General features: G+C 42.4%; 1 protein-coding gene across 6 annotated transcripts in view; it reads right to left on the bottom strand.

Moving 5' to 3' along the window:
• The window catches only part of UBE3B (ubiquitin protein ligase E3B), a 56912-nt gene that overhangs the window by 23148 nt on the left and 18199 nt on the right, over positions 1 to 15565 (bottom strand). For all 6 annotated transcript variants that reach the window (XM_067015630.1, XM_067015632.1, XM_067015631.1 and 3 more), the window contains exons 14-18: positions 14671 to 14838; positions 4324 to 4495; positions 2627 to 2745; positions 1877 to 1991; positions 1005 to 1104 (exon numbers count right to left, since the gene is read on the bottom strand). In XM_067015630.1, coding sequence (XP_066871731.1) covers positions 1005 to 1104; positions 1877 to 1991; positions 2627 to 2745; positions 4324 to 4495; positions 14671 to 14838 — 674 coding nt within the window. The remainder of the gene's footprint in view (positions 1 to 1004; positions 1105 to 1876; positions 1992 to 2626; positions 2746 to 4323; positions 4496 to 14670; positions 14839 to 15565) is intronic.

The raw sequence follows: 15565 nt of genomic DNA on the forward strand, positions 1-15565 counted from the left end.
CCTTGGATCTGTATGCGACACCCCCGGGTTCCCTTCCTTCCTCTGATCACTCCTCTCCCCGTGCAGGGCTCTGGCCTCCGTCCCCGGTCTTCTCACTCCCTCTGGCTCCCTGACCACCTCAGCCTCATCCATGAATGCACCGAGAAGGTCTGCAAGCCGTCCGCATGTCGAGCCCACCTCCAGCCCAGTCCTCTGTCCTGCACTCCAGACCCTCATGTCCACTGGCCTCGAGGAGTTGCAGACCCGTCACCTGCTCCCCTGCTCTTCCGAGTCCCGCTCTTGCCTGTGCCCCCACCTCTGGGAATGCCTCTCTCGAGCAGCCAGGCACCCAAGCCGGAAACCCGAGCATCCTCTGAATTCCTCCTCTGCTTCTCCCCGAGTGCCATTGTTCTTCAAGGCCTGGAGGTGCTACCTCCTTCAAAATCTCTTGATGTCATCGTCTTTCTACTCCCATGGGCCCACCCGAGTTCAGGCTAGTTTGCCATGACACCTGCCTCTCGCCAGTCCTTCACACTACGGTCAGAGGAATTTTCTAAAGCAGAGCTCTGACCAGGTGCCTCCACAGCTAAAAACTCTCCGATGGCTTTGGACAAAATCCAAGCTCCCACCCTTGGTTTACAAGTCCCTTCCTGCTCCAGCTCCTACGAACCTCCTCAGCTTCATTTCTTGACTCCACCTGGCTCTCCCTTGGCACCACATTCTCTCTCACCTTGGGCCTGCCAACACTGTCCACTTCTACCTGTGGAGTCTTCTCCTGAGCCCCTGCCCTGGGTGCCCACGGCATCCATCCCCGTAGCATCCATCCCACACTACCCAAATGGAAAGTTCACACTGTCTTAAATCTCTGTACCCCCAGCACTTGGCATAACAGCTGCAACAGAGTAAGAGCCAGTCGGCATCTGCGTTTACTGAATGATCGTTTTTATTCATTTCTAATAATCGCTATAACAAAAATGGACAGTCAGGAACTTGGTGGGAGGACCCCAGCTCTGAGTGCAACTCACGTTTTTGTGAGGAATGACGTGTGGGATGTACTGCAGGATCAGCTGAGCCCGTTTTCTGTCCTTGTCAAGTTCTTGGAAGAGCACGCTAGGTTTGAGATCCCTTAAAAACAAAGACATGGATTTGGGATAAAGAACAAGAAAACCATCCTCTAGTGCAGGGTTGGCCAGCTACAGCCTATGGGTCAAATCCAGCCTGCTGCCCATTTTTGTAAATAAAGTTTTAATGGAACTGTCATACCCATTCATTAGGCAGTGTCTCTAGCTGCTTTCGCACTACAATGGCAGAGTTGAGTAGGTGCAACAGACACTGCCTGGTGTGCAAAGCCTAAAATATCTACTGTTTGGCCCTTTACAGAAAAAGTCTGCTAATCGCTATTCTAGTGCCACAACTTTAATAATTACATAAGAGTTGATCTGTCATTGATTTTAAAAAGGGAGACATGATCTTACGTTTAGTTGTTGCAAGAGGATTTCCCTATCCGACCCCCCAACAAACCCAGCTGTGGTTTTTATCCCACTAATTCCGCTGATAACTGCCATTTAATGATCATTACCTGTTGCTTAGTTCAGCTGAAAGAACTTTTCTTTCCAGTTTGCGTATGAAACACCTGCTCAATGTGAGCTGGCTCTGGCTGCCAATAATGAGCTCTAATCATCTTCTGCGTATTGTGTCCTAACAGAAGCAACTGCGAGGTGACCTGTCCTGACAGGTGCTTTATAGGGACATATGCAGATGAAAGGACAAGATGAAGAAGACGGACCAAGTCCTCTCTGCCCTAAAACATGAGTGCTGAGCATCAGGCCACACTGGTGCCAGGGGCATGATAGAGGGACTCCAGCCTCCGTAAACCCCCTTCCCACCCCGTGCTCACTTTCGCAGCCAGTGGTCCTCGGGGGCGAAGCGCCGCCGGCAGTCCCGCTCGTAGAGCACCATCAGCCACCCGTGCACGGACTGGAACAGCTCCAAGGTCTCGCCCTTGGCATTCTCTGTGGGGCAAACAACCAGGAGAGCCACAGTCTCAGAGGTGCTCACAACTGGAGGGGACAGGAAGACAGCCCGTGTCTCCTCTCGTCAGCCCCGAGGCCCAGCAGTTCTTCGTTTCCCTCATGCTGAACGTTACATGGAATCAACAGAATTAAAAGGCTCCCTGGGTACATTCTAAGGGCCTGTGGGACCCAGGAATGTCTCAGACACAATCACTCGGGCTGCCTCCCACTTGTATGTCATCCAAAGGACCTTTTAATCTAAGGAGTTCGGTGCTGAACGACTGGCAACACTTCAGGAGGTACACTCTAACTTGAAGTGGGACCAGGCACGTGTTTTATCTTCATGAAACCAACTCAAAGAGTCAAAAGGAGTTTCAGGGCAAAATTAATCATGAATAATCTTTCACACACACATGTAAATCCTGAAGGATGCCTGGGAGAGTAAGACTTCCATAACCACACTACTACCTTAAGAGATCATAAAGAGTGGAGAAATAAAACTTCTAACTATGTGAATAAATGTGCATTTTCAATTAACTTTGATGGACAACAAGGCTAAGAATCAGTTGGTGTTATAGACTCTAGACTTCCCATGTGTAGTAGCAATTCAACAACGGCTGACATCTTTACCTTACCTACGATTCCATCCCAGATCATCTTAAACACAAAGGAATTCAGAAAAGCGGAGATGGTGACCAGTTCTTCTAGTTTGAATGAAATCTGTTCTTCATAAACTTCAATGTCATCAAGGATCCTAAGTCAGACAGAAAATTATTCACAATTTCCCACTAAGAAGAAGGGGAAAAAAAGATCTACTCCTCATACTAGACAAAATAATGTTAAGAAATAAGCTCTATCTTTTAGATAAAATTTACAGGTAAAAGGGTACGATGGAAGGGTGGGTGGAGGTATAGATGAAGCAAGAGTGGCCATGAGTCAATAACTAACTAATGAAATTGGTGACAGGTATGTGAAGGTTCATTATACTATTCTTTCCACTTTCTATTTATTTGAAATTGTCTGTAGTAAAAAGTTTAAAAATACAATTGAGAAAGGAAAGAAACAACACATTCTGCTCTACCCCTTTCTTATTCATAAGGGTCTGACTGTGACACTGCTTATTAATTCATTTCTGAATTATCAAGGAATCTTGACTGAGAGTCTGTGTCTACTGAGGGAAGTTGTGGAGTCTTATTCTGCATCTGTAACAGACACTAAGGGCACTGAGTAGGTGCTTGATAAGTATTTGAGGGTGAGTGAATAAATGTCTGAAAGAATATATGAATAAATGAACCATAAGATGCAGCTCTATCTGAAAATCTCCTATAACTGCTCTACTCACTTTAGAGCCTGACTCACTCTTGGGTCACCCTTGACCTGGCAATTAAGGGTGTGTCACCAGCAGCTACAGACCCCTGCTCTCCCCTCTTAACTACTCACTGAGCCCTCCCTCCATGACTCATTCCCTATCTGCCACCTACATATTCCTAATCCCCTCCTGCCAATCTCTCCCAGACCGAATATAACTTCCTGAGGTCCATTCTATCTTACAATCCTTCAGCAACCTTTTGGGAAAAAGTGGAATTAAAAGAATACCAAATACTCAAGTAGACACATAAGTGTATAAAGAAAAGGAACTGAATGGGACTAACATTTGTTAATTTCTCACTGTGCCAGGCACTGTACTAGGTACTTGACATTCCTTTTCTCATTTACTCCCTATCAGATTGGTAATACTGTCTCCATTCCAGTGTCGAGGAAACTGAGGTTCAGAGAGGCTAAGCAACTTGCCCAGCGTTAGCCTGATAACAGTTGTAAGAATAACAGCCAACACATACTGACTGCTTCGGGTGCCCGGGACTATGCCTAACACTGATCTCTTCTGTACCTTCCCACACGGCTAAGAGGTAGGTGCTATGAATTCCTATCTGCAGCTGAGGAAACTGAGGCCCAGAGAGGTGGAGCCCCTTCCCCTCTGGCCCAGGGTGTCTCAGTGAGTGGCTGAGCCAGGTTCTGCACACTGGCTCTGGAATTTTCCAGTTAACTACCTAGCACAGTGAGTAAATAGCCGAGGTGTGATCTGAGCCCAGCTCTAGAAGACCCCAAAGCCCACGTCAAGGGGTAATGACCCAGCTCTCCTGAAAGGATGGGAACTAACAACTGCTGAACCCCTACTAAGGGCCACCCACTTTGTAAACGTCTTGTCTAATTCTTCTAATGACAGGTCCAAAGGCTTGCAGTAATCCCATTAACAATTGCTTCCTTGCTGACACTGTAATTGGGTCTCTCCACATTCTAGGAAAGGAATTCAGCCCCACAGCAGTCAACCTACGTGATGAGGTGGCGGGAACAGTCACAGAACAGCATCAGCATGGCCAAGAGCTGCTTAGACTCTTCAGTGTCATTGTTGAGGCATTCCAAGAAGAGCTTTAACCCTCCGTGGGGCCCCAGTTCACAGATAAACGCCCAAAGTTTGGGCAGCAGGTCATCAAGGTAAGTGAGACCTGGAAAAGGATAGAGAAACCCGAGCTTCAGGTGGGGCTCCACCTGGTCCCTTATGTCTCCTCTCCTTCGGGAAAACAAAACACTTAAACCTATTAGCGACCATTTAACGCATGTTGGGAGAAAGAAGGTGCAATTACGAAGAAAAACATCACCATGAGAACAACAGTGATAATAGCAGCTAATATTTAATGGGTGCTTACTATGTGTCAGATACCATTCTAAATTCTTTACAGGCACTATTTCCTTTTCACCTTGGGAAACCTGATGCTATCACCATTTTAATGGAGGACACTGATGCACAGAGAGGTTGAGTAACTGGCTCCAAATCACACAACCAATAACTGTCAGAGCCAAGAACAGAACCCAGATCTGCTGACTCAGTGTTTATGTTTTAAATCAGGGATCAGCAATTTTCTTCTGGAAAGGGCCAGAGAGTCAGTATTTTTAGGTTTTCAGTCTGGATCAGTCTCTGTCACAACTACTCAATGTGCTACTATCACAGCATGGAAGCAGCCATAGACAATAGGTAAATAAATGGATGTGACTGCGTTCCCAACAAAACTTTAATTACAAAAGCAAGTGGTGAGCTGGACTTGGCCCACGGGCCATAGTTTGCCAACCCCTGCTTTAAACTATCTTGCAGACATCCACATTTAGCAAAGCTTTCCTCTCATCTACTGCTATTATTCTATCTCTGTTAAAAATGGGAAAGCAGCGAATGACAATATGAGATACTCTGAAGTTTTACACAAGAATTTGACCCTGGGAGAAGCAGAGGGCTTCTGATGGCCAGGCCTCAGGCACACAAGCTGCATCACTGTTATCTACGAAGGCTTTTAATATGGCTATTGACCTAGAAAGTGTGGCTCTAAAGTTCCACTGTCACTGAATGTACAGTAAGATGTTTGTCAAATTATTCCTCAGAAAAGGTCACCTTATATTTGAGTCCTTATAATGCCTCTCACTTTATAGAGCACTTTGAATGGCTTAATTTTGAACAAAGAACTGTTTGGGGAAGTTATATTAGCCTGGGGGCAGACTCAATCAATGCTACTTGCGGATGTTTACAGGGTGAACTGAAGGGACTGTAATGGAGGCAAAGAAATTTAACACCCATCTCATTAATATTCCTAAAGGTCTGACCTCACGTTTTCAAGGGTAAGGGGATGTGGTTATAAAAGGCAGAAACCTCACAATTTAAAAATAAGTTAAAAAAAACAAAATCAAAAAACAGGGTGACTGAGGACCTTCAAGATGGTGGAGGCGTAAGACGTAGAGATCACCTTCTTCCCCACAAATACATCAAAAATACATCTACATGTGTTACAACTCCTACTGAATTCTGGCAGAAGACCTCAGACTTCTCAAAAGGCAAGAAACTCCCTACGTACGTGGCCACGCAGCTGACAGGGTCTTGGTGCTCTGGCCTGAGGTCAGGCCTGAGTCTCTGAGGTGGGAGAGCCGAGTTCAGGACACTGGACCACCAGAGACCTCATGGACCTACGTGATATCAATTGGCGAGAGCTCTCCCAGAGAACTCTGTTGCAATGGTAAGACCCAGCTCCACTCAATGGACAGCAAGCTCCAGGGCTGGACACTCCATGCCAAACAACTAGCAAGACGGGAACACAACCCCACCCATTAGCAGAGAGGCTGCCTAAAATCATACTAAGTTCACAAACACCTCAAAACACACCACCAGACGCTGTCCTGCCCACCAGAAAGACAAGATACAGCCTCATCCATCAGAACACAGGCACCAGTACCTTCCACCAGGAAGCCTATAAAACCCACTGAACCAACCTCACCCACTGGGCGCAGACACCAAAAACAACAGGAACTACGAACTTGCAGCCTGTGAAAAGGAGACTGCAAACACAGTAAGTTAAGCAAAATGAGAAGACAGAGAAATACGCAGCAGATGAAGGAGCAAGGTAAAAACCGACTAGACCAAACAAATGAAGAGGAAATAGGCAGTCTACCTGAAAAAGAATTCAGAGTAATGATAGTAAAGATGAACCAGAATCTTGGAAATAGAATGGAGAAAATACAATGTTTAACAAGGACCCAGAAGAACTAAAGAGCAAACAAACAATGATGAACAGCACAATAAATGAAATTTAAAAGTCTCTAGAAGGAATCAATAACAGAATAACTGAGGCAGAAGAACAGATAAGTGACCTGGAAGATAAAATAGTGGAAATAACTACCACAGAGCAGAATAAAGAAAAAAGAATGAAAAGAATTGAGGACTGTCTCAGAGACCTCAGGGACAACATTAAATGCACCAATGTTTGAATTATAGGGGTCCCAGAAGAAGAAGAGAAAAAGAAAGGGACTGAGAAAATATTTCAAGAGATTAAAGTTGAAAATTTCCCTAACATGGGAAAGGAAATAGCCACCCAAGTCCAGGAAGCACAGAGTCCCATACAGGATGAATCCAAGGAGAAACATGCCAAGACACATATTACTCAAACTATCAAAAATTAAATACAAAGAAAAAAATATTAAAAGCAGCAAAGGAAAAGCAACAAATAACATACAGGGAATCTCCATAAGGTTAACAGCCGATCTTTCAGCAGAAACTCTGCAAGCTGAAAGGGAGTGGCAGGACATATTTAAAGCGATGAAAGGGAAAAACCTACAACAGAGATAACTCTACCCAGCAAGGATCTCATTCAGATTCGACGGAGAAATTAAAACCTTTACAGACAAGCAAAAGCTAAGAGAATTCAGCACCACCAAACCAGCTTTACAACAAATGCTAAAGGAACTTCTCTAGGCAGGAAACACAGAGAAGGAAAAGACCTACAATAACAAACACAAAACAATTAAGAAAATGGTAATAGGAACATACATATCAATAATTACCTTAAATGTAAATGGATTAAATGCTCCAACCAAAAGACACAGATTAGCTGAATGGATACAAAAATAAAACTCGTCTATATGCTGTCTACAAGAGACCCACTTCAGACCTAGGGACACATACAGACTGAAATTGAGGGGATGGAAAAACATATTCCACGCAAATGGAAATCAAAAGAAAGCTGGAGTAGCAATTCTCATATCAGACAAAACAGACTTTAAAATAAAGACTACTGGGCTTCCCTGGTGGCGCAGTGGTTGAGAATCCGCCTGTCGATGCAGGGGACACGGGTTCGTGCCCCGGTCCGGGAAGATCCCACGTGCCATGGAGCGGCTGGGCCCGTGAGCCATGGCCACTGAGCCTGTGCTCTGCAACGGGAGAGGCCACAATAATGAGAGGCCCGCGTACTGCAAAAAACAAAACAAAACAAAACAAGCCCTACAATGAGGTATCAGCTCACACCGGTCAGAATGGCCATCATCAAAAAATCTACAAATAATAAATGGTGGAGAGGGTGTGGAAAAAAGGGAACCCTCTTGCACTGTTGGTGGGAATGTAAATTGATACACCCACTATGGAGAACAGTATGGAAATTACTTAAAAAACTAAAAATAGGACTACCATATGACTCAGCAATCCCACTACTGGGCATATACCCTGAGAAAACTGTAATTCAAAAATGTCATGTACCACAACATTCACTGCAGCACTATTTACAATAGCCAGGACACAGAAGCAACCTAACTGTCCATCGACAGATGAATGGATAAACAAGATATCCATTCTTCTTTATATATGTGGCACATATATACAATGCAATATTACTCAGCCATAAAAAGAAATGAAATTGAGTTATTTGTAGTGAGGGGGATGGACCTAGAGTCTGTCATACGGAGTGAAGTAAGTCATAAAGAAAAAAACAAATACCGTATGCTAACACATATATATGGAATCTAAAGAAAAAAAAAATGGTTCTGAAGAACCCAGGGTAGGACAGGAATAAAGATGCAGATGTAGAGAATGGACCTGAGGACACGGGGAGGGGGAAGGGTAAGCTGAGACAAAGTGAAAGAGTGGCACTGACATATACACACTACCAAATGTAAAACAGGTAGTGGGAAGCAGCTGCATAGCATAGGGAGATCAGCTCAGTGCTCTGTGACCACCTAGAGGGGTGGGATAGAGAGGGTGGGAGGGAGACGCAGGAAGGAGGGGATATGGGGATATATGTATACATATAGCTGATTCACTTTGTTATACAGCAGCAACTAACACAACAATGTAAAGCAAATATACTCCAATAAAGATGTTTAAAAAAAAACAAACAGGGAGACTAAATAGCCAATAGGTCAAGTAAGAAATCAAATGAGAAATTTAAAAAATACCTTGAGACAAGTGAAAATGGAAATAAAACATTTCAACATTTATGGCATGCAGCAAAGTGGTTCTAAGAGGGACATTCACAGTGATTCATGCCTACCTCACGAAGAACAAAAATCTCAAACAATCTAATTTTTTACCTTAAGGAACTAGAAAAAGAATAAATGAAGCCCAAAGTTAGAAAGAAGTAAATAACAAAGATCAGAGGATAAATAAATGAAATAGAGACTGAAAAGGCAACCAAAAAGATCAATGAAATTAAGAGCTGGTTCTTTGAAATAAAGTTGACAAATCTTTAGCTAGACTCACCAAAATAAAATGAGGCTCAAATAAAATCAGAAATGAAAGAAGAGACAACTGATTGAAAAAATATAAAATATCCTAAGAGACTACTATGAACAATTATATGCCAAAAAACTGGACAACCTAGAAAAAATGGATAAATTCCTAGAAACATACAATCTTCTAAGACTGAATCATGAAGAAACAAATTCTGAACAGACCTATTACTAGTAAGGAAACTGAATCAAAAACTTCTCAACAAATAAAGTAGAAGTCCAGGACCAGATTACTTCAATGATAAATTCTACCAAACATTCAAAGAAGAATTAATACCCATCCTTCTCAAACTCTTCCAAAAAACTGAAGAGGAGGGAATGCCTCCAAACACATTTTACAAAGCCAGAATTACCCTGATATCAAAACCAGAGAGACACAACAAAAAAAGAAAATTACAGGCCATGATGAACAGATGCAAAAATCCTCAACAAAATATTAGCAAACCGAATTTGACAAGATATTAAAAAGATAATACACCATGATGATCAAATGGCATTTATTCCAGGGATGCAAGGACGGTTCAGTATCTGCAAATCAATCAATGTGATACATCATATTAACAAAATGAAAGATAAAAATCACATTATCATCTCAATATATGCAGAAAGAACATCTGACAAAACTCAACATCCATTTATGATAAAAAAAACTCTCAACAAAGTGGGTACAGAGGGGATGTACTTCAACATAATAAAGGCCATATATGAAAAGCCCACAGCTAATATCATTGTGAAAAGCTGAAAGCTTTTCCTTTAAGGTCAGGAACAAAACAAGGAGGCCCACTCTCACCACTTTTATTCAACATGGTACTGGAGGTCCTGGCCAGAACTAGGCAAGAAAAAATAAATAAATAAAAAGGTATCCCAATTGGAAAGGAAGAAGATTCACTATTTGACATGATGTGATATTATATATAGAAAACCCTAAAGATTTCATAAAAAAACTTAGAATAAATTAATTCAGTAGAACTGCAGGACACAAAATCAATATACAAAAATCTGCTGCTATCAGAAATGAACTATCAGAAATAGAAATTACAAAAGCAACAAACTGCAACAAAAAGAATAAAATATCTAGAATAAATTTAACCAAGGAGTTCTGAAAGACCTGTACACTGAAAACTATATGACACTGATAAGGGACTTCCCTGGTGGCGCAGTGGTTAAGAATCTGCCTGCCAATGCAGGGGACATGGGCTCGAGCCCTGCTCCAGGAAGATCCCACACACCGCGGAGCAACTAAGCCCATGTGCCACAACTCCTGAGCCTGCGTTCTAGGGCCCGCAAGCCACAACTACTGAGCCCACGGGCCACAACTACTGAAGCCCGTGTGCCTACAGAAGCCACCACAATGAGAAACCGCACACCACAATAAAGAGTAGCCCCCACTTGCCTCAACTAGAGAAAACCCACGGGCAGCAATGAAGATCCAATGCAATGATAAGTAAATAAAAAATTAAATTAAATTAAATTAAATTAAAGACACTGATAAAAGAAATCAAAGAAGACACAAATAAATGGAAAGATATTTCACGCTCATGGACTGGAAGAATTAATATTGTTAAAATGTCCATACTACTCAAAGCAATCTATAGATTCAATGCAATCCCTATCAAAATTCCAATGGCATTTTTCAGAGAAATAGAATCAAAATTTGTATGGAACCAAGAAAGATCCTGAATGGAAAGCAACCTGGAGACAGAAGAACAAAGCTGGAGGCATCACGAACCCTGATTTCAAACTATATTACAAAGATACACAAAGATACAGTAATCAAAACAGTATGGTACTGGCATAAAAACAGACACACAGATCAATGGAACAGAACAGAGAGCCCAGAAATGAACCCACACATATATGGTCAATTAATTTACAACAAAGGAGGCAAGAATTTACAATGGGGAAAGAACAGTCTCTTCAATAAATGGTATTGGGAAAATGGGACAGCCACAGGCAAAAGAATGAAACTAGACTACTACCTTACACCATACATAAAAATAAACTCAAAATGGATTACAGAATTGAATGTAAGATCTGAAACCATGAAACTCCTAAAAGAAATCACAGGCAGTAAGCTCTTTGACAAGGGTCTTGGAAATGATTTTTTTCGATCTGACTCCAAAAGCAAAATCAACAAAAATAAAAATAAGTGGGACTACAACAAACTAAAAAGCTTCTGCAAGCAAAACAAGCCATCAACAAAATGAAAAGGCAACCTATAGAATGGAAGAAAATATTTGCAAATCATACACCTGATAAGGGGTTAATATCCAAAATATATAAAGAACTCATGCAACTCAACAAAAAAACAAGTAATCTGATTAAAAAACGGTCAGAGGATCGGAACACATTTTTCCAGAGAAGACATACAAATGACCAACAGGCACATGTAAAGGTGCTCAACATCACTAACCATCTGGGAAATGCAAATCAAAACCACAATGATATATCACCTCACACCCGTTAGAATGGCTATTACCAAAAAGACAAGAAATAACTAGTGTTGGTGAGGATGTGGAGAAAAGGGAACCCTTGTGCACTGTTGCTGGAAATGTAAACTGGTGCAGCCACTATGGAAAACAGTATGGAGATTCCTCAAAAAAACCGAAAATAGAACTACCATGTGATTCCACAATTGCATTTCTGGGTATTCATCTGAGGAAAACAAAAACATTAATTTGAAAAGATGTATGTACCCCCTTGTTCACAGCAGCATTATTTACAATAGCGAAGATAAAGGAAACAACCCAAGTGTCCACCAATGGACAAATCGATAAAAAGATGTGGTGTGCATGTGTGCACACACACACACGCGCGCACACACACACACACACACACACACACACACACACACACAGGAATACTATTCAGCCATAAAAGAGAATGGTATCTCATCATTTGTGACAACATGGATGGACCTTGAGGTCATCATACTAACTGAAATAAGTCAGAGAAAGACAAATACCATATAATCTCACTTACATGTAAAAACTAAAAAACGAAGAAAAAAACCCAAGCTCACAGATACAGAAAACAGATTGGTCTACCTATGGTTGCTGGGGCAGGGGGTTGGTGGTAGGGGAAAGGTAAGAAAAATGGGTGAAGGGGATCAAAGAGGACAAACTTCAAGTTATAAAACAGATAAACCATGGGGACGTAAAGTACAGCATGGCGACTATAGTTAATAATATATACTGCATTTCTGTAATTTACTAAGAGGGTAGATCTTAAAAGTCTTTAACACAAGAAAAAAAAGAAAAAAATTTAACAATGTATGGTGATGGATGTTAACTAGCCTTACTGTGTTGATCATTTTGCAATGTGTACAAATATCAACTCATGTTGTACACCTGAAACTAAGATAATGTTACATGTCAACTATACCTCAATTAGAAAAAAATGGAGTAAGAAGTTACAATGCAGAGATCACAGGTATACTTCTCCAGGACAAATATACTCATTTACAGCAATGATATACCAATTCAATGAGGGCTACATCCCGAGCAACTTAGATAGAAATGAAGGTGCCGTGCTCTGGAGAGCCGGGTCAGAGGAGCAGCACGTAGCTCCAGGACCAACATGTGTATGTGAGGAGCACGAACAAAGACATTTTGTAAATTGTGAGAGCAGAAAAACAGCAATATTTTCAAAACAAGTATGCTATTTTCTATAATCTAGTTTGTGTATAGTTTTATGTATAGCCAAGCTAATAGAACGAATATTATACATATACTTTAGACTAGCTTATCTTCATTTTTAAAATCATGTATTTTTTTCCCCTCTTTTTTTTTTTTGGCCACGCAGCGCAGCTTGTGGGATCATAGTTCCCCGACCAGGGATTGAACCCGGGCCCTGGCAGTGAAAGAGCTGAGTCCTAACCACTGTACCGCCAGGGAATTCCCTAAAATCATAAACTTTCAAATTGGCCAAAAAACTTCTTTTTCGATTCTCTCATTGGGACAATGGGGGATGCTTAATGTGGTTATCTTAAAAAGGTGGACACAGGCTATAACCTCAAAATCATCTCACTCAGTATGCTTCCCAGACCCTCCCACTGTGCTGGGGTGCCAGCTCATCTGAGCCCCTTCTCCTTCTGCACTCTCCTTAGGGAAATAGCCCTCAGGCCCAGGCCTTTCACCCCACCCCTTTGCTCAATCCTCCACACAGGACACAGTATGCTGGCTTGGCATCTCTGCTGCAGGTCCAGCAGGTACCTTACACTCATCACAGCCAAACAGAACTCTTGATGGCCCCCTCCACCTCCTGCCCCCCGATCCAAGCTGGTCATCCCCTAGGCTCAGCAAATGGCCCCACCATCCACACAGTTGCTTGGGCCAGAAATCTGGCAACATCTTTGAAACTTACAGTCCTCACTCCCCCAAATCCAATCTACCAGTAAGACCTGTAAACTCCACTCCTGGGGTGGATTGTAAATCCTCCTGCTTCCATCTCCATCGGCCCAGCGGTTCTCAACCAGGGATGATTTTGCACACCGTCCCACCCCAGGGGGCATTTGACCATGTTTGGAGACATGTACAGTTGTCAAAAGTGGGAGAGAGGTGCTACTGGAATTTGTGGGTAGGGGTCAGGGACTGCTAAACATCCTACAATGGACAGGATGCCCTCCACAACAAAGAAGTATCTGGCCCCAAATGTCAACAGTGCTAAGGCTGAGAAACCCTGCCCTAGTCCAAGTCAACAATGTCTCTCATTATTTCCATCGTCACAGTGTCCTTCATTATATTAAATATACTTTCCTCTTACTTATCATTGGTCTCCTCACTACTACAATGTAATCCTCTTGGAAACACAGACCTTGGCTGTCTTATTCCCCTCTGCATCCTCAGTGCCTGGCACACATAGGTGCTCTATAAATATCTGAAGATGAGTAAGTGTGAAAGACAGAAGTAGCAGCAATTTGATTAAAAAAATGTAAAATGTAACAGAGAAGTTCTTAACCCTTTATGCAGTCAACGGCTTCAAGGTTTATCGACATTTTGTCCTCATAACACCCATCACACTAACAACTCCTGTGCTGCTCACAGCGGGGACTTTCTTCCTTGCTCAGCTAAAAAGGAAAATGTCGGGCATATCCATGCAATGAGATCTTATGCAGCCAATAAAAATGAGGTTTTTAAAGAATTCTGACATGATAAAATGCTTATAATGTGATTAATGGAAAGGGAAAAATAAAACTATGTATTTCAATCTAAATATACATTTATGTAACACACTCAGGATCAGGTGGTTATCTATGGACTGCAGGATTAAGAGTGGTTTAAGTTTTCTTTTTTCTGCTTCCTTGTCTTTTCTACTTTTCTATTCATAAAATAATATTAACTTTTAAAAAAGCAAGTTGCACTTCATAATGAAAATAAAAGCCAGGTCACAGGAACAAACTAGAAGTGCTAGGACTGCAATGACCTTAAGCTATTTAACTGAAGAGAATCAAGTTCTAAGAATAGCTCAAAAATACCCTTCTTCAGAATCTATTTTCTGAGTCAAGGAAGCCAGGAGAGAATCAACTTCTAAGAAAACTTGTCTGGCAAATGTGAGTGATGGCAGAGACCGCCTCAGGACTCCAGACCTGTGAGTATCTGCAGCCGGATCTGGGTGAGAGTCGTCAGCGAGGTCTGGTAGAGGACGCAGATGTTGCAAACCTTCTGTACCTCCGCGGAATCAACACGTTTACCCCCAACAGGCCTGAGGATATTCCGAACTGACGCCGACTTCTGAAATGCACGCTTCAGGAGAGCTGGCGTGGAGAGGAGGAGGAACGTGTGAGCGGAAGTTCAGCCATCTGCCAAACTCCACCCCATAAAGGGAACAGCACTTCAGTAAAGCTCCTAATTTCCAGCCAGAGCCAGACAGTGAGGCTGCAGCTTTGATTCAGATCATCTCTTTCAGATAAATCAGAAAAGCATAACAAAAGGTTTTTAGACAGAACACAAAGACCTCTTTAGAACAGCACAAGATCTGTCAGAACAAGCCAAACATATTTGATTCTTACTGTGGATTCTTTTACTGTAACCACTTAACTTCAGAACCCACAAAGGTAAAACTTCCAAGGACTGAATTAAGGGAAGAGGAGCAAAGATGGGGGGCCTGGCTAATTCCCAAAGTTCTGTGCTTTCAGAGGGAAGTCGGAGCATCAACCTCAAGTACTCATCATCAGTTTGGGGTTGTACTCTCGTTTTACACCCTCACGTCTATATCCTGCTGAAGTTTCACTGAGCCCATGCTCGCTGACAGGTACAAGATGGAGCTTTGTGACACACTGGGTGGCAGAAGAAAAACCACACGGAACCTGGCAATCTGCCACAGGCAAGTAACTGCACTGAATTATGTGTTAACAGCATTGCCTTACTTTTATCAGAGTGCGCAATTAGAAACCTTTCCAAGGAAACCCATTAGTGACCCTGCAACGGGGATGCTGCTGAGGTAGCCTGGTCAGTGACCACTACCACCTGCATAAGGAGCTC

Source organism: Kogia breviceps, chromosome 15, assembly GCF_026419965.1.
Source record: "Kogia breviceps isolate mKogBre1 chromosome 15, mKogBre1 haplotype 1, whole genome shotgun sequence".
NCBI lineage: Eukaryota > Metazoa > Chordata > Mammalia > Artiodactyla > Physeteridae > Kogia > Kogia breviceps.